This window comes from Syngnathoides biaculeatus, chromosome 14 (assembly GCF_019802595.1).
Source record: "Syngnathoides biaculeatus isolate LvHL_M chromosome 14, ASM1980259v1, whole genome shotgun sequence".
Lineage (NCBI taxonomy): Eukaryota > Metazoa > Chordata > Actinopteri > Syngnathiformes > Syngnathidae > Syngnathoides > Syngnathoides biaculeatus.
The window spans coordinates 9,589,068-9,614,486 of record NC_084653.1 but is presented as its reverse complement, the minus strand read 5'-3'; the positions used below and the strand labels follow the sequence as shown (position 1 = coordinate 9,614,486).

At 40.8% G+C, this 25,419-nt stretch overlaps 1 protein-coding gene across 1 annotated transcript; it reads left to right on the top strand.

Moving 5' to 3' along the window:
* The first annotated feature begins 248 nt into the window (after positions 1-248).
* On the top strand, positions 249-19,090 carry vwc2l (von Willebrand factor C domain containing 2 like). The gene is made up of 3 exons (XM_061842222.1): positions 249-626; positions 12,092-12,221; positions 18,661-19,090. Exons 1-3 carry the CDS (start codon positions 249-251, stop codon positions 18,807-18,809), a joined length of 657 nt encoding a protein of 218 aa, XP_061698206.1. The 3' UTR covers positions 18,810-19,090.
* Positions 19,091-25,419: the final 6,329 nt, after the last annotated feature.

Sequence of the window (25,419 nt, the reverse complement as noted above, 5' to 3'; positions counted from 1 at the left end):
TTGAGCGAGCTGGGCAGAATAACCTTTAGTGACTGCGAGAGTAAAAAGCAACTTGTTTTAAAATGCACGGGGCGGATGATGGCCGATCCGTATGAAAATCAGCGGCTGCCCTTGTTTCCCCACAGCTGCTGCATGACTTGATGTGGGAACGATGCTCGGCAAACGGCAGCGTCGGGCGGAAACGACTGGTTTAGAGATGTCATCCCCGTGAATCCCGTTCCATGTGGATTTTTACGCAGCGGTGAAGGATGGCTCCCGTCCTCTTGACCGCCTTCGTCTTCCTGCTGGCCTTCCTCGGCACCGGCGCGTCGGACGGGGAGGATTACGCCGGAGACGAGGCGGAGCGGACGGCCGGTGACAGCCTCGTTTTCGACGACTACCGAGGGAAAGGATGCGTGGACGACAGCGGTTTCGTCTACAAGCTCGGGGAGCGCTTCTACCCGGGCCACTCCAGCTGCCCGTGCGTGTGCACTGAGGACGGGCCGGTGTGCGACCAGCCCGAGTGCCCCAAACTTCACCCCAAGTGCACCAAAGTGGAGCACAACGGCTGCTGCCCCGAGTGCAAGGAGGTGAAAAACTTTTGCGAATACCGAGGAAAAACCTACAAAATTCTGGAAGAGTTTAAGGTAGGTGAGAATTAGCTCCTTTAGAATGCCTACAAATTTATGTTTTGGAAATTATAGCAAATACAGGCCACCAAGGCTGTCTGATTAAATTCTGGGCTTGTTGTGTTTGTTTGGAGCAGGAGAACCAGACAGGTCTTTGGAATGATGAATAGTGGCGTGCAAATATGTTTTCATGCCCACCCGGGTGCTTTTACTTACATATCAAATCAACGCCCCCCCCCCCCACACACACACACACAATGAATTGAAGGCCATTAATCCCTTTAATAACAACACAAAATAGCTATGTCAAGTAAAAGATTTGTTATAAAACATGAGTTATACATAACCAAAAACTATTATTCATCAAGAAACTAGTTTTATAAAGTGTGATTAGCACTCGAAAACTGTAGTATTTTGTGTTGTCATGTCTTAAAGGGCGTGGCCTAGTGAGTGACGGCAGTCCGTGTGCCATTTACCAAGCAGTGAGAGTAGGTTTAGTGTCATCTTCATGCCGTGGCGTTCAAAGAGGGTGGGGCATCCGAACGAGGAAGAGGCCTGAACCTTTCCATCTGTGTGATCAAAACTAAGACAACACTGAAATTGAAATCCATCCATCCATCCATCCATCCATCCATCCATCTTCTTTGCCACTTATGCTCACGAGGGTCGCAGGGAGTGCTGGAGCCTATCACAGCTGTCAACAGGCAGGAGGCAGGGTACACCCTGAACTGGATGCCACTCAATCGCAGGACACATTGAGACAAACATCCGCACTCACAATCACACTTAGGGGCAATTTAGAGTGTCCAATTACTGTTGCATGTTTTTGGGATGCGGGAGGAAACCGGAGTGGCCGGAGGAAATCCAGGCAGGCACGAGGAGAACATGTGAACTCCACACAGGCGGGGCCGGGATCAAACCCGGGTCCTCAGAACTGTGAGGCCAACGCTTTACCAGCTGCCCCACCATGCTGCCGGAATTGAAATCACATTTCTTTTTTTTGTGCATACACAGGGGAATTCAGAGGGAAAATGGGGTTCAAGGGATGTGATTTTATCTTGGTATAGAGAGGAGGTCCAGCCAGGGGTATAAATATGGCTGACTGCTGGAGTGATGTCATTGTCCCTGCAGCATCAGACATGCCCTTAACTAATGTCAGAAGACCGAAAGAAGTAATATTTGGATTTATGGACAGTGATACAAAGCTGGCAAAAAAGAGCACTTTCTTTTCCAGGGGTTGTTAAAGTTCATGACATCACTGTCGGTGCCCAGCTATTACTTGTGATACTCTATGGGAAAAAAAAATCGGCATAAGAATCTCAGAACTATAATTCAAAGAAAGGATAATGAAGACAATATTGTTACTTTAAAGGTTCAACAGATGTAGTCCATTTCTGCAGCCTTTGAGGGTATAGCTATAATGCTGTAATAGTAAGATGGAAATGTTATGCTTTACATGGAAACAGTGTACAGTATTGACAAAACTGTACATCCCCTTCCATTAAAGAAAACAAAAATTTTTCAACGAACCAACTTGAAACTGATGAGCCTGGAAATGTACAGCGAAGAAAATGAGTATTTGAACTTCCTGCTATATTGCAAGTCCTCCCACTTAGAAATCATGGAGAGTCTGAAATATTCTCACCTTCAATGCTCTGACTGAGGGAAAGAGGTTGTTCCCCAAAATCTCACAATACATGGCTGCGCTCATCCTATCCTTAATACAGTGCAGTTGTCCTGTCCCATGTGCAGAAAAAACACCCCAAAGCATGATCCTACCACACCTATGCTTCACAGTAGGGATGGTGTTCTTGGGATGGAGCTCATCATTCGTCTTCCTCCAAACACAGTTAATGGAATTATGATCAAAAAATTCAATTTTGGTCTCATCTAACCACAAAACGTTCTCCCATAACTCCTCTGTAACATCCGAATGATCATTGGCAAACTTAAGACGGGCCTTGACATGTGCTGGTTTAAGCAAGAGAGCCTTCCGTGCCATGCATGATTTCAAAACATGACGTCTTAGTGTATTACCAACAGTCACCTTGGAAACGGTGGTCCCAGCTCTTTTCAGGTCATTGACCAAGTCCTGTCGTGTAGTCCTGGGCTGATTCCACACCTTTCTAAGGATTATTGAGACCTCACGAGGTGATATCTTGCATGGGGCTCTAGTCTGATTGAGATTGCCCATCATGTTTAGCTTCTTTCATTTTCTAATGATGGCTTCAACAGTGGACCCATTTTCACCAAGCTGCTTGGCAATTTCTCTGTAGCCCTTTCCAGCTGTGTGGAGTTGTACAATTTTGTCTCTGATGTCTTTGGACAGCTCTTTGGTCTTGGTCATGTTACAAGTTTGAGTCTTCCTGATTGTAAGGGGTGGACAGGTGTTTTAGGGTTAGATAACGACCTCACACAGGTGCATCTAATTCAGGATAATCCATGGAGCAGAGGTGGACTTTTAAAGGCGGACTAACAGGTCTTTGAGGGTCAGAATTCCAACTGATAGACAGGTGTTCAAGTAATTATTTGCAGCTGTATCACACAAATAAATCATTAAAAAATCCTACATTGTGATTTCTGATTTTTCTTTTTAGATTATCTCTCTCACAGTGGACATGCACTTACAATGAAAATTTCTTTCCATGATTTCTAAGTGGGAGAACTTGCAATATAGCAGAGTGTTCAAATACTTATTTTCTCCACTGTATATTGACAAGCCAACATTTCTTTTGGACAGTAGAGACAAAACTGGAGCGGTGCACTCAGTCAGCTCCATGTTTACAATTGCCATTTGCAAAAGCATGTCAAGAATAGAACACTCGCTACAGTAAATCATGCAGGAGGAACACCGTGGGGCTGCTTTGCTAGATGAGGAACAGTGTCAAAAAACATGGTCTCTTTTTCTTCTAACAGGATAGCAACCCAAAACTGAAAAATACTTGAGAATGGCTACGAACTAAACATGGGACTATTCTGAAGAGTCCTGGTCGAAACCCTACTGAACTTTATTATTACATATTTCAGTGACCATGCATTGTGTGTTATTCTTGCTCTAACAAACTATTTTGTCCAGTATGATGACTTTAAAACCTTTGTGAACTAATTGCCTGTACACCTTGAATTTATGTAGAGATAGCAATTTAATGTATATAATGAATTGTGCTTTCTGCTGGTAGTTAGTAGCTTGTTTTACCGATAATTGTTTCGGGGTGGTTTCATCATCAGCCAGCTCGTACTACAATGATTTTAATACAACCTAGAAATCACTGCTGTTGTATAGTGTATGTACAATCAAGAAAAAAAGCAACCAGACAATCGGGGTATTAAATGACAATGAAGGAAAACATTTGATTCCCATTGTGCTTGAATAGATATTTACAACAATATGGTATTGAGGTTTATATTGCTTCTGATGCTCTATTACTCAAGTACTATTGAAAGTTTTAAACCAGGATAATCTAATTTTCCAGTCGTCTGAGACTATTTACTGCTGATTTTATGTAGTTCAAAAGTATGTTGCCTTCTTTGCAAGGTGAGATTTTAGTTTGGCAAAGCATGCAATTTGAAATCACTTCAGGCTGAAGAAGAAAAATAGGTTATTGAAGATTTGATTATTGTGTGTTGCCCAACAATTCGTATTCAATAGAGTCAACATAATCACACAGTTGCATTGTTATAAGTGTGGAAGGTGTGGAATCAGACCATAATCTGGATTGGCGTTTACATCTCAGACTGCATTAAATCAAGTGAATATGAATGAAAATGAAAAGCCGTAACAGGGAAAACACACACAGTTCTAAAATCTGTAGCAACAATTAGAATAATGAAATAGCAAGAAAAACAATTTTTGCTTGTTTAGTTTTGTTGTCCTGCAAGGGTTGTACCACATTAGCCAAGCAGGTGTTTCACCTACAAGGTTCCTCTAATTTGCAGATGTATAGTTCATAGTTAACGTAACTTATATTATGTGATACAGCCAGTATTTTGTTACATTACTGAGCCCCTGCACCTGATTTTCTCATCTTTTTGTGTCTGTATGATTATTCCTGAGATATTATGGGGATGGGTCAAAGTGACTGACCATTTGGTAAACATCAATATCAACAGAAAAGTTAAATTGAAGTACATGCTACAAAGTAGGCCCAGATTTAGGAAAGTTATTCAGAAAAAAACAAATGTCTGGCATTGAAAAGAGGTCCAGCTCAAGAACAGACATCACTCTCAATTCTCCTGAGAATCGACTTGTCGTAGGTGGACAACAGTGAAAGTTTTACAGCGAGCCCTGCGGGTGAAGTGGAGTTCAGAGTAGGATTACAAGGAGCATATTTGGTTTACAACCGTATGTTTCTGTCCAATTATAAAGCATTGCAACAATGTGATGCTTGACCCTGAGAAAGGCTTTAAGGGTTTGCCCTTACACAATACAGGAAGAAGTGCAGGGGGAGAATTGAATTAGTGTGTTATTGAAACAGAGAAGAAGAAAAAACAATCACTGTACTTGGCCTAGACCGACATACAGTACACCGTATTCAATAATCTCCCTTGATACTGTATAGTGGACATCTGTTTTATCGGGAGCGTGTTATCTGTGCAAGCGTGTGTGTAAATATCATCGATCAGAACAACAAAGTATATCTGATCTTTCGGTTTACATTGCAGTCACAATGGCAAAATTTAAGATTTGATCTAAAAGTCAAGTCAGATTAAATGAAGACAGAAAACAACAGAAGAGGAAAGCAAAGTCACCCTTTATGGATGTAGAAGAAGATGAGTTGAAAGAAAGAATATTTTGAAGTATATCAATGGCAGGAAAAAATGTTAATGGTGACATGATTAAACGGGTGGTTAAACACAGATACAGAGCTTTTGAAAAACCTCTAAACTAATCAGTCAGGGGAAAAGTTTCACATTATGTGGAACGTTGACATCAGAAATAATAATAATAATAATAGATTGGCCTCCAGCTAAACTTTTAAACAATAAAAATTCAAAGAAGGAATAATCCAAAACAGACCAGGACCAAGGGGACAATAACCTTTAGTAAGAAAAAAAAATAAAAGATAACTTGTAACAAGCACCAACAATAAAACACAACCAGGGCACTAAAAGAAATTGGCTTGATGATTATGTGACAATGCAAAAGTGAGGAAAGGCGCTGCTTGCAGGAGACGAAGAAGAAAAAGATGATGATGATGATGAAGGTAGTCACTCCCTGGCAGGTGGTGAACAGAAATGCTAGAAGTAAAACTAACTTCAACCTGCAAGGTAAAGTGCAGTATATATATATATATATATATATATTTTTTTTTTTTTTAAATCCTCTTTTGGCGTCCACCAAACTGAGATGGTGAAGATGTTATTTTGATGGATGGAAAGCAAAACAGAGCCTGCAGTGTTTGTTTGTTTCATAGTAGGCAATCCCCCCCCCCAGTGCATTGCCACTCCAGCTTGTGCAAAAACTGCGATACTCATGATTCAGGAAAATCATCAAGTATCAAACTGAATTCAGTACTTAACAATTTGCTCCGCCGGTGACAAAAGAGGGACAAAAAGTATAAACCTGAAAGTTGTCTGTAATATCCTCATAACCATAAAAACCTAAGCATCTCGACTTGATGGATTTTAAAACAGACAAATGTTAGATGGGATTGTTTTGTTGACAACTCACAGGTCCGACTCATTGTGTTATTTTGCAATTTTACGGACTCATGAGGATGGACAATTTTGTTCAGCCATTCTATAATAAAAAGAATGACTCTTGAAGACTTTTTACTTTGGAGGGCTTTCATTTTCAGGCAATCTCCTCACCCAAAGGGCAATCGCCTCCGACTGAACTCATATTTATGAACACAAATAAGAAACTCACTTTCAGTAATTTCACTCACCGTAGGAATCTCATGTGCTGAAATTTCAAAGCTGTTAAGAGCAAATGCATCAAACACCTGTGCTGCACATCACACACACACATTATTATATTCACAATAATGACATCTATGAGATCATGCATCTTGTGACGGCGCAAAAAAAAATGATCACACTGATGGTTTTACCATTCTGCTTACTGATGTCAACGACGGGTTGCAATCAAGGAAGTTCATGAAGGGCAAGGAATTCAGCTTTTCATTATTTTTATACCTGTTTGAAGAACAGTAAATGTAACTAAAAAACCACGATCAATGTATCAGGAGGGTTTCCAGCATTGCATCATCCTGTTTTACCTCTCCCTCTTTTCTCTATTCCCCCGACCCGTGCTCTAAAATATTACCATTAGTTTGAACAATAGAATATTGCAAATTTTGCACATGAACCCATTTCGTCCCATTGCTTTAATGTGCTTCAGTTTAAAGGTAATACACAGAATGCTGATGAGGACAGACTTCAGCTCAACTCAAGTATTTGAGCACTTTCCAGAGTTTCCAATCGCCATGTCGCTTGAACTGTTTGTGTAATTACACGGGGACATGATCTAGTAGCTGTGCCAAATATTGATGCAAAATAAAGTGTACATTGTTGTCGCCATTGTTATTCATAGCATATTTTCCATGCTTCCGTGTTCGCCAGCTGACGACATAAGAATAAGATGGACCCTTAAGCCTCCTTTAAATGACTGTCCTGCTCCAGCAATGTATCTCTGCGCTGCACTTTCCTCCCTATTTAGCAACTTCAAACTGACACTTAATTGATAATCTGCTGCTGAGCTAGGGAGATGAATACAGCGTAATAACATTAAAATAAGGAGGTAATGGAAAGTTGCTATTACAAAGGTAATCTTTGAGCACCAAAATGCCTTTTTTAATGCAGTTAATCCAGACTACCCATAGAACCGAAACGCAAGAATGGTGGAGAAAAAACTCCACACAGATGTTCCAACAGAGATTCAAACGTGGATCTCCTGACTGTGAGGCAGATGTGGTCACCCATGCCTCTTGGGAATATCCTAAAATAAAGCATATGCTATAGGCTAAGGCAGTGCAAACTGGTGTTTTCTCGAAAAGTATACTAGCCATATTTTTCCCGAATCAAGACATCGTTTAGTACAAACAAATATATTCATACTGATGTGGAATTACCTGAAATTGGGTCTCTTTGGCCTGAGAGGTGCACGCCTGTTGATGTGGAGTTGGGAGTCCAAGCGACAAACCAGTAATAACCTAATTAAGCAAAGGTGACCAGGGTTGAGGCTCGTTAGAAGGGCATTTTGCTTGCCTTACCTATACATGTATTTTTATAGAACTTTATGTTTTCATAAAAACAAGGTAGGTTGACGGTACTTATTTGGATATCTAAGTATGAATGTTACATGACATTTGTTTGGAGAATTGCTTTTCGAAAGACTGCGTCAAATACTTTAGGTAGCTCTTTTGTTTATGGAGGAAGGAACCAAACCAACAAGCAATTTTAAGTAAATTTAACAGATTATATTTAGTTGCTGCAGATTCAAACAACTCCTTTATCGTGACGGCAGTTAGCTTTCATGTGAGCTGAGTGATTATATATAAACCAGCCAGCCATTTTCTTTGCCGCTTATCCTCACGTGGATCGCGGGCAGTGCTGGAGCCTATACCAGCTGTCAACGGGCAATAGGCGGGATACTCCCTGCTCCCTGGTTGCCAGCCAATCGCAGAGCACATCGAGACAAACAGCCGCACTCACAATCACAACTGGGGGCAATTTAGAGTGTCCAATTATTGTTTTGTTTGTTGTTGTTTCTTTGTTTGTTTTTGGAATGTGGGAGGAAACCGGAGTGCCTGGAGGAAACCTACACAGGCACGGGGAGAACATGCAAACTCACACAGGCGGGTCTGGGATTGAACCTCAGAACTGTGAGCCCAACGCTTTACCAGCTGATCCACCGTGCCGTCCATTGTATATAAACCATTTTCCATATATATATATATATATAGATAGAAAAATATCTTATTTTCCTTTTGGCTTGTCCCGTTAGGGGTCGCCACAGCATGTCATCTTTTGCCATCTTAGCCTATCTCCTGCATCTTCTTCTCTAAGCCCAACTGCCCTCATTTCTTCCCTCACCACATCCATAAACCTTCTCTTTGGTCTTCCTTTCGCTCTTTTGCCTGGCAGCTCCATCCTCAGCACCCTTCTCCCAATATACTCACTCTCTCGCCTCTGAACATGTCCAAACCATCGAAGTCTGCTCTCGAACCTTGTCAGCAAAACATCCAACTTTGGCTGTCCCTCTAATGAGCTCATTTCTAATCCAATCCAACCTGGTCACTCCGAGCGAGAACCTCAACATCTTCATTTCTGCCACCTCCAGTTCTGCTTCCTGTTGTTTCTTCAGTGCCACCGTCTCTAATCCGTAGATCATGGCCGGCCTCACCACTGTTTTGTAAACTTTGCCCTTCATCCTAGCAGAGAATCTTCTGTCACATAGAACACCAGACACCTTCCGCTAACTGTTCCACCCCGTTTGAATCCGTTTCTTCACTTCCTTATCACACTCTCTATTGCTCTGGATTGTTGACCCTAAATATTTGAAGTCCCCCACACTCGCTATCTCTTCTCCCTGTAGCCTCACTCTTCCCCCTCCACTTTTCTCATTCATGCACATATATTCTGTTTTACTTCAGCTAATCTTCATTCCTCTCCTTTCAAGTGCATGTCTCCATCTTTCTAATTGTTCCTCTGCGTGCTCCCTGCTTTCACGTCATATCACAATATCATCTGCGAACATCATGGTCCAAGGGGATTCCAGTCTAACCTCATCTGTCAGCCTATCCATTACCACTGCAAACAGGAAGGGGCTCAGAGCTGATCCCTGATGCAGTCCCACCTCCACCTTAAATTCCTCTGTCACACCTAAGGCACACTTCACCATTGTTCTGCTGCCATCATACATGTCCTGTACTATTTTAACATACTTCTCTGCCACACCAGACTTACGCATGCATCCTCTCTTGGTACTCTGTCATAGGCTTTCTCTAGATCCACAAAGACACAATGTAGCTCCTTCTGACCTTCTCTGTACTTTTCCACGAGCATCCTCAAGGCAAATAATGCATCTGTGATACTCTTTCTAGGCATGAAACCATTCTGTTGCTCGCAGATACTTACTTCTGTCCTGAGTCTAGCCTCTACTACTCTTTCCCATAACTTCATTGTGTGGCTCGTCAACTTTATTCCTCTATAGTTCCCCCAGCTCTGAACATCCCCTTTGTTCTTAAAAATGGGAACTAGAACACTTTTCCTCCATTCTTCAGGCATCTTTTCCCCCACTAATATTCTGTTGAATAAGTTGGTCAAAAATTCCATAGCCACCTCTCCAAATTGCTTCCATACCTCTACTGATATGTCATCAGAACCAACTGCCTTTCCATTTTTCATCCTTTCGAGTGCCTTTCTGACTTCCCCCTTACTAATCATTGCCACTTCCTGGTCCTTCACACTTGCCTCTTCAACTCTCCTCTCCCATTTTCTACATTCATCAACACCTCAAAGTATATTTTCTGTCTATTTAGCACACTACTGGCACCAGTCAACACATTTCCATCTCTATCCTGAATCACCCTTACCTGCTGCACATCCTTCCCATCTCTGTCCCTCTGTCTGGCCAACCTGTAGAGATCCTTTTCTCCTTCTTTCGTGTCCAACCTGGTGTACATGTCTTCATATGCCTCTTGTTTAGCCTTTGCCACATCTACCTTTGCCCTACATCGCATCTCGATGTACTCCTTTCGCCTCTCCTCAGTCCTCTCAGGATCCCACTTCTTCTATATATATATATATATATGGTTAATCAATGTGTTTAGTGTTGAAGACTGTTAAGGGGAGATTGTTTTGGGGAGATTGTTTTGTTCAGGTTTACAAGTACCATTCTCAATCCATACATAAATACATACATCCATACATCCTGGACTTGTGACAGTCTGTTGTACGTTTTAAATCTAGAGCCCAAATGGTCCTCTTTTAAGAAAAATAATAATTTCGGTCCATTTCTGTTTCATGTCGCACTGTGTTTGATGGTCTATACCAGCTGCTCTGAGTGATGTATTATACATGTCTTAATAAAATGGTTCCTATTTTTGCACAATAAACTTTTAACTGACATTTGAGGATTTAATCATGTATCGCAGTAGTTGGAAAAAAAGTAGTCCCAACCCATGAGGTGTTTCTCTCATAAATTGTCCTCAATTCAATGGTGTTTGAGCGATAATACTGTAGATAATGGTTCTTGAACTTACACTTTTACGTGGTCCTTGAAGAAAATCATTATTTATAACGTAGTATATACAGTGCATGATGCGATATATAAATCTTGATTGCACTGACCAAATCATTAGGTCATTGATGACTTTTTTTTCTTTTTGAATAAATGTATTCTATAATAATAATAATATTCTCACATAATCAATGTAAATATATTTATGTATTGTTTATTTTCCAGGACAAGGTCTTAAATTCAGATTGTTGTGTGGACAAAAATCTGAAATGATGCAAAGCCATAGAACTACAAACATCGTAGGAACTCCGAGGTTAATGGAGATTTTGATTTTTGGGGGGCCGGGGATCAGGTTAACTCCAGCAAAATTACCTTAAAAAATCCCGTTTCAACTTTTACACACAAAATATATCTTGGTGTGTATGGAATATTTGTTGAGATGCACTGACACGATGAGTGCTGCACTCATGTAATGCCATTGCTGAACTGCTTGGAAGACTGTGAAAAAGGATTTCAACAGCACTGCCCATCCAGTAAGACAAGGGGGAATCTTATTTAGTTTGAGGAATAAACTGTGACATTATACAAATGGAAAATATTCAGGACCATTTGGAGGACTTCCAGGAAATAAATTAAGAGGCAAAAGCCCCAAGCTACTTTGTATAGGTGGTAAAAATAAACAATTGCACATCTGCTTCACAGTTCAGAGGTCCCGTGTTGAAATCTCAACTTCGGCCTTCCAATGTGGGATTCGCTTGATCTAACCGTGCTTGCGTGTGTTCTTTCCACACTGGTTCCACTGGTTTGCTCTCAATGTTGGTCTGAATGGTTGTTTGTATTTATGTCCTCTGTGATTGGCCAGAAACCAGTCCAGGGTGTACCCAGCACCCGACTAGTTAGCTCAGAAAGGGATAGCTAACCCTAACCGCAACCGTAATTAAGACAAGTGGTACAGAATACTGATTGATTGGTGTATGGCTGGATGAATGTGTCCTTCAACTGACCCAATCATAGTATAAAACATGATTATGCTTCACAAAAACAAATACAGAAAAATTCAAATTATTTTATTCAAGCTCAGCCCTGGTTCTGACTGATGAAATGTGAGTTTAAAAAAACATTCCACCCGTTAATTATATTACCTCTGTTAATCAATTAACGCAATCTGACAGTGACCTTTAAAACATGATTAAATTCAGAGAAGCATTTTTTAAAGGAAAGTGTGCAAGCACACACATTTTAGAAGTGAGTGACTCATCTCACCCACACTGTGTTTCTTCTTCCCCTTTACCCACAGCCGTCACCTTGTGAATGGTGCCGCTGCGAACCAAATAATGAGGTGCACTGTGTGGTGTCCGACTGCGCCGTCCCAGAGTGCGTCAACCCTGTGTACGAGCCGGAGCAATGTTGTCCCATCTGTAAAAATGGTAAACACTAAACTTACCCACTCACGCACACACTTCAGAATTCATTAAAAATGGATTAAATGACAACACGCTTAACTGGAATGTCTGCAACATTGGATAATCCATATCCGGAGGAAGAGGGTGTGATTGATGTACGTAGAAAGCCTATTATGAATTTGAATTATTACCAAATGCCCACTGGACACTAATGAGTGGTAGTTAGTTTTAATCCTGAACGACACACTAAGTGGAGTATACATTATCTCATTGATGAGAGGCAATTCAGGGAATAATGGGTCTGAGGAGAGCCCTTTATCTCACAATGGCACACAATACACAATCAATCCCCAAAATTAACACAAGGGAATGCCATTGGGTTGGTTGTTATTGACAAGGTGCAGCTGGAAAGATGTAGAAGGGATAGCAACAGCTTGTACACTCAGCTAGATTCCAAACATCGTCAGTACGTTAAGTGGGACAAAATACTGAAGGCAGTAATGTTCAAAATGAGGTAAAACATGAAATGACGTGACGTTATGTGCTACATTTCCTGTGTTACGTTTACTTAAGTAACTTTTGTGGTTAACTTGTATTTCTACTTTTAATTCAACGTACACTTGAACATGTTCATGAAGAAGAAACGTTACCTTTACTAGGTTACACTGAGCTACGTTAAACTTCAAACTTTTTATTTCTCTATCATTGCTTGCTTCATTTTTATTTATGTATTTATTTATTGGGGAAGTAAACAAAGACACTTTGTCCATGTGACAGTTTCACTAATCAAAAATATATAATGTAATTTTTTCTTTTTTTTTTTGTACGTTCTCGCTGCCCGGTGGTCAGCATATTGTGCTGTTTCACATGTCTAAAAGGGAATTGATTTAAAATCTCTTTCAATTTGTCTTCACTAATGCTATTTTACAAAGATGTAACTCATGATTGTTGCAGTTAAATGATAATATCGTTGGGCAATATCTGAAGCTGCACATTGCTATTTTATATTTTTGTCTATTTGATATTCTCTGATTTAAAAAAAAATACTAAATCAGAAGTAACTCAGTAGTTACTCAATAGTTGAATACTTACTCAACTAATTGTTGGAGTACTTTTAGCTTGTTCTTGAGTAATATTATTCTAAAGTAATAGGACTCTCACTTGAGTACAATATTTGACTACTTCAGCCACCTCTGAACGTAATTAAACAAACTTGTTGTTACTGAGTAACATGCTCGATAAATGACTTAGCTTTGTTCAATAACATTTTCATAAAGACGTACAATATTGTGTACGTCGTCCACAACACACATCTTTTGTTTTATAAATGTGTGTATTCCTGGAAGTCCTCCAATACAACACGTATATATACTGTATATGCGTGTGTGGCATACAAGTGGCATATACAGAGAATTTTACAGTTTTTGTGTTAGTTTGTCCTTGTGTGTGTTAGTGGATGGATGGATGGATGGATGGGCAGACAGACAGACAGACCTGGATATGAATCTGAATAGTCGGTCAAGCAACTTTAGTCAAATGCTGAACTCTGCAGTTGCTTCTATGATATTAGGTCTTACCAAGTGACCCTCGTATGTAGTATGGTCATACGGTATATTATTACCGAGATAAAAAGGAGACTAACCTTTGTCCTGAAACAGTGCTATCTGGCTGGTTCTCTCTGACCTGAATCTGAGACAATCACTCCTACACACTATCAAAGTATTTTGTGCTCACCATTGCATTGCTCAAACACCATTTAAAACTTCTAGCCAGATTAGTTTCATAGTCAAAGTGGCAAATGCCCTCTAGGCTCTGGCAATGTCGCTCATTAAAATTCATGCTGAAGTGAGTTCTTTTTTTTTTTTTCCTTCCTCCTCATTCTTCCCAAGCTTTGTTAAACTGTAGGACTCATCAGCATTTATGTGGTATCATGCCTCATTTTCCTTCAGGGGCTAAAGAAAGTGATTTGAAATGAGCCAATTAGCTAATGATTGATTACGGTACTATACTACCACTGTTGTTTTGCCAGCAACTGATTATTCAGTCATTGATTCTGAATTATTAGGACCATTATGGTTTGTTTCCAATTCGTTGCATAATTTGTGCATAGTTGTGTGTGGTCCATTGTAACATGTTACCAACACAAAGTAGAAGACACTTTTTAACTTAGGAGCGTGTATGGGGCTTCCAATGCAGGCTTTAACTCAACTTCCCATGAGTGTATCGCGTCTCTTTTCTGGAAGTAGTACACTCAGTTATGATTCACTTGCCTGACGATCAACACATTCTTCTGAATAATTTATAAGAATCAATTAACTCACTGCTATTGACAGGTTTAGAAGTCAAATATCCATGTTAACTGGGAAGGCTGGGAGTGAATAAGTTATAATCAATCATGATGGGGAAAAAAATCATACACAGATTTTTTGTCTTTGTTCCACTATAGCTCAACAAGGACACACAGACAGAGGAAATAAATTAATGAGTTCTGATCAATGACTTTCGCAACACCCATATTTTCTTCCAGATACATTCTTTTTGCTTCCTCTCTTTTGTCTCAATGTTGACTATATACTGTGACATAATAATACACACATTGTAGCAGGCCTACAGACGCTTCTTTGAGAGAGATAATCCATCCTGAAAAGAAACAGTGACAACCCATGGCATTTAAGTCTAGGCTTGTCATTTCTACGTTCCCTCGAGGGCTGCAGGTCGCGCTCAGGCAGCAAAATAAATCTCAAGGAGAGTGGCCAACCGGTGTGAACGTGGAGGGAGGACTATAATAAGGGCCGTGCTGTTTCTACGAACATTTGGGACAAATTGGGAGTGGAAGAACAAAGCAGCCCCCTCTAATGTCCTACCTGGAAATTTGGAAAACTGAAAGTAGGGTAGATGTAATGAATGTGTTTAAAAGAAGGATTTTTCATACAAAACAGCTAGCAGGGTTTGTTTCGCCTTTGAGGGTTTTTTTTATTATATATATATGTAAAATTTATTGAAAACTGTATCTGTTATCTGTTTCATTGCTTGTTGTGAATCCTTACTGCTGTTTTCCATGGAAGACCGTTTAGGTATCTTAAATTATCAGTGAATGATTGCAGCCATGAAGTATAAAAAAAAAAATACAGTATCAGTAATCGTACAGATACAAAAGTTGACATAAAATTTTACTTGACTGACAGAAACTCAAGAGGAGTTAAAAAATGTAATTGCTGCTAAAACAGTCAATGTGACATGATAGTAGAATATGATAAATATGGTATTTGAACATACATACATATCTATATCCATCCATTTTCTTAGCCGCTTATCCTCACAAGGGTCACAGGGAGTGCTGGAGCCAATCCCAGCCGTCAATGGGCAGGAGGTGGGGCACACCCTGAACTGGTTACCAGCCAATCGCAGGGCCCATAGAGACAAACAGTCACACTCACAATCACACCTCGGGGCCACTTAGACTGTCCAATTACGAAACCTTCCGGTGCGTACCTAAAACACCTCACCAGGGAGGCGTCTTTAAGGCTTCCAATCATATGCCCGAGCCATGTCACCTAGCTCCTCTCAATACAGAGGAGAAGCGGCTCTACTCTGAGTCCCTCCCAGATGACCGAACTTCTCACCCTATCTCTAAGGGAGAGCCTGGACACCCTACGATTGAAACTAATTTCGGCTGCTTGCATCCAAGATCTTGTTTTTTCTGTCATGTCCCACAGCTCGTGACCATAGGTGAGGGTAGGAAGACAGCTCAATTTATAAAATGAGAGATCTGCCTTTCGACTTAGCTTCTTTTTTTTACCACAACAGACAAATACAAAGACCGCATCACTGCAGACCCTGCACCCATCTGCCTGTTGATCTTGTGATCCATTCTTCCCTCACTCTTGAACAAGAGCCCAAGATACCTGAACTCCTCCACTTGGGGCAGGATCTCCTCCCCGACCCAGACAGGGCACACCCCCCTTTTCCGACTGAGGACCATGGTCTCAGATTTGGAGGTGCTGATTCTCATCCCAGCCACTTGATACTCAGCTGTAAACCAACTCTCACCGGAAACGATTCAGATTTATTGCCGGCAATGCGGACCAAACTCTGCCACCGGTCTTACAAGGACCGTACCACATACTCTTGAAGGACCCCCCATAGGATTCCATGAGGGACATGGTCAAACTCCTTCCACAAATCACATGTCGACTGGTTGGGTGAATGCCCATGGACATTCGGGACCCTGGGGAAAGTGTAGAGGTGGTCCATTGTTCCACATCCAGGTCGAAAACCATATTGCTCCTCCTGAATCCGAGAGTTGACTTTTCGATAGACCGTTCTGACCAGAACCCTTGAATAGATCTTACCAGGGAGGCTGAGGCCTCCACCTGTAGTTGGACCACACTCTCCAGTCCCCTTTCTCAAAAACTGGGACCACTACCAATGTCTGCCAATACAGAAGCACTGTCCCGGATGTCCATGCAATGTTCCAGAGCTGTGTCAACCAAGACGGCCTCACAACATCCAAAGCCTTTTGCAACTCTGGGCAAATCTCATCTACTCCCGTGGCTTTTCCACCAAGCTTTTTAACCACCTCAGACATCAACTCCAGAGACAGAAGAGCCCACCTCAGAGAAACCAGACCCTGCTTCCTTTTCTAAGTATTCTCCCCACCAGCTCAGAATGTCTTGAGTTGAGGTCAGCAGCCCCTCAGCATTATACATGGTGTTGATGGTGCATTGCTCCCCATCCTGAGATGGCGGATGATGGATCGGAATTTCCTCAAAGCTGTCTGGAAGTATTTCTCCATGGCCACTAGAAGGCGGAAGGAGGCTCCAATCTCATTCACCGGGTTGAACCCCAATGTACAGGCACTGAGCCGGGGACAATAACTACACTCACAACTGCTTGGCACCTCTCACCATGGGGAACTCCAGAGTGGAAGAGAGTCCAACCACTCTCAAGAAGACTGGTACCAAAGCCCAAGCTGTCTGTGGAGGGAAGCCCAACTATATTGAGTTGGAATTAATTGGCCTCACACACCAGCTTGGGCTCCTTCCCTGGCAGTGAGGTGACATTCCAAGTCCCTAGAGCCAGCTTCTGTAGGCAGAGATCGGATCGCCAAGCTCACTGACTTCGGCTACCCCCCAGCTCACACCTATGGCCCCTCCCACAGGTGGTGATCCTGTGGAAAGCGGTACACACATTACCCTTTCAGGTTGTGCCAGGCCAAGCTCCATGGGTGCAGCCACCAGGCACTCGCGTTTGAGCCCCACCTCCAGGTCTGGCTGCAGAGGGGGGCCCTGGTGACCCGCATCCAGACAAGGGAAGCCTAGATCCAATTTTTGTTTTCATCATAGGGGTTTATGTAGCCGTGCTTTGTCTGGTCCCTCAGCCAGGACCTTTTTGTTGTTGATGACCCGACACAGAGCATGAAGCCCCAGACAATTTAGCTCCTTGCGTGTCCCAGTAAACCCCTCAAACATGATAAGGTGATGCCTTAAGGAGGGGTACATATACACACACACACACACACACACACACACACTATATATATATATATATATATATATATATATATATATACACACACACACATGTCTTCTGTCTCTTATTGGCTGTTTTTCATCAGATGCAGTTGCAGTGGTTTCTTTTAGATCAAATTAGAAGCACAAGATGGGGCCATAGATGGCATATATCTTTTTACTTCCCAAATATCACATTTATCATGGACTTCTCACAAGTCATAATTACTCTTAACAAATTTGTAAAAAAAAAAGTTAGTGTCAATATTCAGGCATTCATCAATACTTGCAATCAAAGCTACTATGCAGAGAGGAATTATGGGACATTACTTCTCTCTGCAGTCACTCAGGGGAAGTCTAAAGTGGAACATTTTATGGACTAATTTAAAGACTAATTCAAAGTCACCGTCATGCCTTTTTAATGGCTGAATGATTGACTGAAATAATTAAAACTGGGAAGGATTCATGGCACCTGCAACCTCTTCTGTATCCAATCAGTTCAAGGAAGGGAGACGTTATTTTTTTTAATTAGCCGTATAGTTACTACAATAGGTACAGCATGTGTTGTTGGCTCAAGGTAGGCTTTTTATTCTGACACATTTGATGCGATGAAACACCATCCTCTTGACTAGTCTCCTCAAGCTTATTTTCACCCTCTCCCCTCTGTTTCTTCTGTACTTGAGCCAGCCAATGCCTGGCAGTCAACCACGTTTGCGGCGCATTAGGATGCGAAGCGCTGTACGTCCAGGGACAAGGGGAGACTAACAAAAGAGCTTAAGTGTTGCAAAAACAAGCCTGTCCACGCCTGTGAAAATAGTCCGCGCTGACTCTCAAAACCGCAGCAGTCTACATCTCTTCAACATCCGTTCAACTGGAGAAGGTCTCAAAAACAAAACGCATCCGCTTCTTGTCACTCTAATTCCCTCTTTCCTGTTTTCTTCGATTTATGGCAGGTCCAAATTGCTTCGCTGGATCGACGATCATCCCAGCTGGAATTGAAGTAAAAGTGGACGACTGCACCATCTGCCGCTGCCATGTTGGAGATTGGTGGAAACCGGCACAGTGCTTGCGGCGCGAGTGCCTCAACGGCCAGTCGTCGTAGAGAGACTCCAGTGGGGATGCGAGATATGATCAGGTGGCGCCCTGCCAACCTACTCCGCCATTTTACATGACTGACAGGGCAGGAGCACAATTCTGAAGCAAGCTGATGCGGAATACTGTCCAATATGACATGGTCTCGTGATTCCAGAGTTGATGATGAAGGTGACGATGATGGACGTGGAACTGGGCTTCGGTCTTTTCCCAACACTTTTCACTCATATTTGCAGAATTTGACTTGCTTAGCTTGCCGCCTTCAACGCTTCAGGTTTGAACTTGTTCTTCACTGTGGGAAATATGAATTAATCATACTGATCATTTTTGTTGTTTCTGTCAGACAACGCAAGAATTGGAAAAAGAACTGCAAGCACTCTTCTATTTTTTTGTTTTTTGTGGGTTCTCATGAGGATGAACCAGTGAAAGCGCTTAGGGTCACAAATTCACTTTAAAAGCTTGTTTACAGGTTGCACATCGCATTTAAATGTGTCTTTTACAATCATTTTAGGAATTTACCTCCAACACTGATGCTATTGTTCATTGAATAAGTAGAATGTATTGATTGGTCCCAAGCTGCAACATGAAGTTTTGAAGTCAGAATTTTAGGACAATAAAGTTGAAAAGACTACAATTGTGAACATAAATATGCTGAGATAAGTGTTGAGGTTACACTTAATATAAGTTGTAAAACTTATATTAACAATGATTTACAATGAAGTATTCAAAAATGAAGTATTCTTTTTCATTCATTTTACAACAAAGTATTCAGAAATTTTGAAACATCAACACCCTCATCAGTGTGAGAAATTTCATTGTGATTTTATTTATCTCTTTCATGAAAAAAAAACACAACTGAAAGAAATTAGCTCATCTCTTAGAATTTGCAATCGCGAAATACATAATTGGAGGAATAGTATTTTTAAAAATGTTATACTTAAATAATACCTTGCCAGATCCCAGGAAAGACTGGGTCTACTGGTTTGAGGTTCATAAGGGAATTTTGACATTTGCTTAACATATTTACAACCTTATTCTCAATAGGTGAGGACTTTCTTTTCTTAAAATTTCAAGTTATTCACGTACTAGCACAATACTAGTTTTGTCATATAGTTTTGCTCTTGTTTTTATTATATTTTTTTTTTTTAGCATGGCACTAATCCTCATTTATTTCAACACCTGCAGCTCTTGATTATTACCGGGCGACTTTTGTGACATTTGTTAAAACAGTACTCCATGATAAATATGATCATTGGAAAAAGTCAGTTGTTCTGGCGCGGTTTTGTGCCTGTAATTTTATATACAAGAAATCACGCTGCCTGAGGAAAAAGAAACCAGAGAAAAAGGGATGATTTGAGAGGTGCCAATCATTCGTTGCACAATCAGCACCACACTCATCGATCGCCCATCACTGTAGCCTCTCAATAAATCAAATTTTGGTATGAGAACACTTAGTGTTGTAGTAAAACTCCATGATGAATAAGGTGCACTTCTGGAATAACAAGTTGACAGGTCAGCACCAGGCTACTGAGGTGCACCCACTACTAGCTACTAATGATTTACACCTTGTAAGTCACGCCTTCCATCTCTGGTGGGTTGTTTTTCCCTTCAGTGCGATTATTTCTTGCACTGTATATCAAATTAGAGGCAGAAGGCTGGGCCAAAGACAGCAGATTTAGTTTTTTATCCACAGATATATATAAAATGTTAATGTACTATATCACGACTGTTTTGACAAAAAATATGGAAAAAAAGTGAGGCATTAAATTGTAAAGTCCCCTTTAAGTGATTTTAAATATGTGAACAATTTCAAGGTGTTGAAAAGTCTGCAAAAATGCAACCCGAAACACCTGACACGCCATCATTTCTTATTATCATTCATGTCGTTTTTTATGGGAGGTTCTGATCCTCCAACTATAACCACAAACCAAATGTTTTCTCTTGCAAACAAAGTAATTAGCATTCCAAGAGCAGCCTGCTTCCATTTCCATTTCCTTAATCAAGCCGTTCTCAGCGTTTTAAATCCTCCAGCTGGGCGCTTGGCACTGCTGCAGCCAGCGTGTGGAGGTAGCAGACAAAAGAGTGAATCCGCAAAAGGCTTTTAAGCGGCAATGACATGAATATTGGCATCTTGAGGAAGCGCTCACTTGCCTCATGTAGTCAAGCCACACCAGTAAAATTATATGCCTGTATAGTACTTCCAAACTGGAGTATTTTGTATCCACATTGACTTTGAACAGCTCCAATGTGGTTAGACACAGAGAGATTGGAGTTCAAAGACTCCATACAATGTTACCTTTTTGACGCCGGACTTGTTTGTAAAATGGCTCACACAAAAACTAACGGGAATATTTTGTCATTATTGGTGTCAGTGTTTAAAAAAAAATGGTGTGAGTTTTCAAGCCATTTTTCTGCAGTTTTCTTTAACAATATTTGTCAACTTTATAGTTAAATCCAAATAACCACCTATATCTCAAATTTAATTGCTAAATATATATTTAAATGTTCAATATATATATATCATTAACTATTATACACTGCATATACAAATCTTAAATGTAAATTTAAAGCTTGAAGGTAAAGATTAAATATAAAATATACAGCTTACGGGCGGCATGGTGGCTCAGCTGGTAAAGCAATGGCCTCAAAGTTCTGAGGTGCTGGGTTCAATCCCAGACCCGCCTGTGTGGAGTGTGCATGTTCTCCCCGTGCCTGAAGAAAATGGATGGATATACAGCATACGCGGCCCGGTGAATCAGCTGGTAAAGCGTTCTTGGCCTTACAGCTCTGAGGACCCGGGCTAGATCCCAGCCCCGCCTGTGTGGAGTTTGTATGTTCTCCCCGTGCCTGCGTGTGTTTTCTCCAGTCACTCCAGTTTCCTCCCACATCCCAAATACATGCAACATTAATTGGACACTCTAAATTTCCCCTAGGTATGATTGTGAGTGTGGCTGTTTGTCTCTATGTGCCTTGCGATTGGCTGGCAACCAATTTAGGGTGTACCCCGCCTCCTGCCCGTTGACAGCTGAGATAGGCTCCAGCACTCCCAGTAACCCTTGTGAGGATAAGCGGCAAAGAAAATGGATGGACATTTAAATCTAAACCTAAAATCCAAATGAGAGAGACCGAAAGGGGTCGGGGAATCACATTTTATCCATCTATCCATTTTCTGTGCCGCTTATGCTCACAAGGGTCGTGAGAGAGCTGTAGCCCGAGCCAGCTATCTTCAGGCAGGAGGCATCGCAGGGCAAATGGAGACAGACAACAGTCGCACTCACAATCACACCTACGGGCAATTTAGAGTCTCCGATGAATGTTGTATATTCTTGGAATGTGGGAGGAAACTGCAACAATCGGAGAAACCCCACACAGGCAAGGCTAGGATTTGAACCCCAGTCCTCAGAACTGTGAGGCCAACGCTTTATAGTTGCTCACCGTGCGGCCATTCAAGCTTTACATTTAATTTTATATTTACATTTTTAACATTTAGATTTGAGATTTAGCTGTATTATTTAATGTTTGGATTTAACTATAAAGTTGATAAATATTGTCCTAAATGTCCAAAAAAAAAAAAAAAAAAAAAAAAGTGACTTAACCCTAACCTTTCACATTTTGAAGCTAAATTCCTAACCCGAAATTTATCTATGTTGTGAAGAGCTTTCTAAAGAGCAGCCCTTCTAACACTCAAAACAGACCATAAGCGTTGTTATTTTAGCACTGCTAAAATGACCACGTGTGATGCTCCACCAAGAACACATTCTTCAGGAACGCCAACCACATTTCACTGAGCATTGGGTTTGTGAGTTAGTTGACAACTTTCAAATTCATGGAAGTCGACGATGCGGTGGATTTTTATCCAGATAAATATCGACTTTCAGTTTCTCGGCATATGCTAAACCCCCGAAAAAGCATCATTGAAATTCCTGCTAAATGCATCTTTCAAAATGACTACTGTGAGTATGAATAACAAATCTAGTGGTGGCTTGACTTTTGCGCAATATTGTATTTTCTGAAATCAGATGGGTGAAACTAAATCCCACAACCCATGAATGTTTTCAACATGAAAAATACTCACCTCTGAATCCACTGTGTTGTCCAATCCAGTTGCATCATCTATCACCTGATGCCCCCCCTCCCTTCCCCACAACATCCAGATAATCTCTTCCTGTTAACTTCTTTGCTCCTTTTCTTTGGTGATGACGGATAGTCCACCTAATTGTAGCGTCTGGCACCATATAATTAGATCTAAATGAAAATCAGATAAACACCAATGACTTATGAGCGGTTGTTCACCGCAGTGAGGTGCAGCACCAATCGGTAGGGTTAAATCTTGAGCATAAAAACTGAGCTACAGTTATATCCATTATTAACCAGTGCTGATTTAGTGTCTTTCTGCTTGAAAAGACAGACCCAATCTATCTGGCTGGAGGTATGGATACACCATTGATTTCTAAAACACAACCATAGTGCTCCAGATATCTTAGGACTAATAAACTGTTATTTATCTACATTATACATATCACGGGCTTGTTAGAATTCAGTCCACGTATATGTGCTGATACTATTTGGAATTACTCTACCAGCCAGAGAGAAAGACAGAACGGTGAGTGTTAGATGAAAAGAAAAAGCTTCAAGACATCGCTCTCACCAATGATGCCTTTTAGCTCTCAAAAGGATAAATGAAGGTTGCTCTGTGACTTCATGCAACAGCACAAAAGGCTTCAACATCAATAATGATCCATTTTCGGCACGGGTTGAAGTCTGGCCAAGTTGTCATTGAGCGGAAGACGGGTCACTAGTAAATTACAAGTTGATGGCAAATGTAACATTTGAGTGGGAATTCATCCAATGGAAGATTCACAAAAGTCATACATGTCAACTGCAAAAAATAGTCTTTTACTCTCAACATATGGATGGATACAGTATGCTTAGAATAAGATCAAACGTATGAGAGGAAGAGGAGATGTTTGTTTTATTGACAAGGAAAAGCACATTATTGTTCTATTGTATGGATGACATTGACTATCAAGGGCAACCCAGCATTAGTATTTATTTGTTCTATGTAAGTCATTTTTAACATCCTTCAGTTCAAAACTCCAACCATGTTCATAATAAATAGGGATGGCCTTCTGACTAAATCCATCCATCCATTTTCTGAGCTGCTAATCCTCACAAGGGCCGTGGGAGTGCTGGTGCCTCTCCCACCTGTCATCGGGCAGGAGGTGGGATACACCCTGAACTGGTCACCAGTCGACACCGCCCCTGACTGGGAATTGAACCCATGCTGCCCACACCCAAGTCAAAGAAGATGAAATATTTCTTGAATTATCCACTGAAGGAAAACTCAAGTGTTGCGTCTGAACATAGTAATTAAATTTTTCCTTTTAAATAAAACAATAATAACAATCAACAAAGAGTATTTCTTTATATTCATTGATATTTTTTAATTAATTAACCACTCCCTGGATGATTTTAACTGATTTTGTGACACCAGTGGTTCATTAAGAATCATGCTTACTGGAGCAGTTTGCAGTTGTGGAGAACTACATAGATGTAGTCTGAATTCCCAAGCAGGTTCTCTTTCTTGAAGCCACAGACTAGTTGTGACTGAATAAACAGCTCCTCTGCTGGTTGCACTCCAGTTACTGCACTCCAGTTAGGGCAAGTTGATATTCAACAGTTTTCTTCACAACATCAACCAGACTAATTGAAACTGATGGCAATGCCTTGTCGCAAAGCAAGCAAATAGTTTTATTCATATTAATTTCATCTGTCTACAAAATGTGTTTGGGTTAGAATGGCAAAAAGTGTTAATATACAACCAGTTGTATTCATTTTTGGGAAGCATTTAGGGTTATTTTGGAGACCATAAATTGGGGCAATTAAAAATCTTAAACATATAATAAGCTAAGAGCACGCTTGATCGTAAATGAACACATGCTTGCACAGGTACACAAGTTACTTAAAAGTTACAAAACAACCCTCAGTTCTCCACATGGTATTTCTATGTATATGACTTTAAATATATATCTGTAATTAGGATGTGGAAAATGTGTACTACTCATCATGACACAAAACTATTTTGTTAAACAGACAAGAAATGACGTGTTATCTCGCAAAAGTGATGTTTTGGTCCTTTTTTTTTTTTTTCCCCTTTTCTTGGAATCTTGTAAATATGACATCAAAACACATTCCAAACCAGAACTGGGAACCATGCATGGTAACACGGTCCACATCCCCAACAAAAGTGCACTGCACTTTGTGGAAAAATACATCTTTCTTGACCCTCTGGAGAGATTTTCAATGTTTCATTTGATGGACTTGTGTAATCTTTCAAGGGATGGGCCACTAATATGAGGCAAATTAACAAAAGATGACAAATGTTTTTATTTGGGGATTTGTATTTGCCTCAAAGTGCTCACAAAAAGCAAAGCAGAGCATCCACAATACAATACCGATTTGTCATTTTATATTCAGCTTTCAAGAACAAAAAGAGCAGAACCTATGACCTTCTTCACCTTTTGTTACAGAATCATCAAGTAAAATTTGTTTTTGTAAGTTCAAGGACAATGAAGTGTGGATTTCATTAGAAGCGCTTCCTCGCCTGTTATCATTTAACT

Excerpts from the sequence above, each read along its gene's own strand:
- vwc2l (XM_061842222.1), top strand. The coding sequence starts at position 249 with ATGGCTCCCGTCCTCTTGACCGCCTTCGTCTTCCTGCTGGCCTTCCTC. Across the intron at positions 627-12,091 it reads AAATTCTGGAAGAGTTTAAG|CCGTCACCTTGTGAATGGTG; the intron begins GTAGGTGAGAAT and ends CTTTACCCACAG. Across the intron at positions 12,222-18,660 it reads TTGTCCCATCTGTAAAAATG|GTCCAAATTGCTTCGCTGGA; the intron begins GTAAACACTAAA and ends GATTTATGGCAG.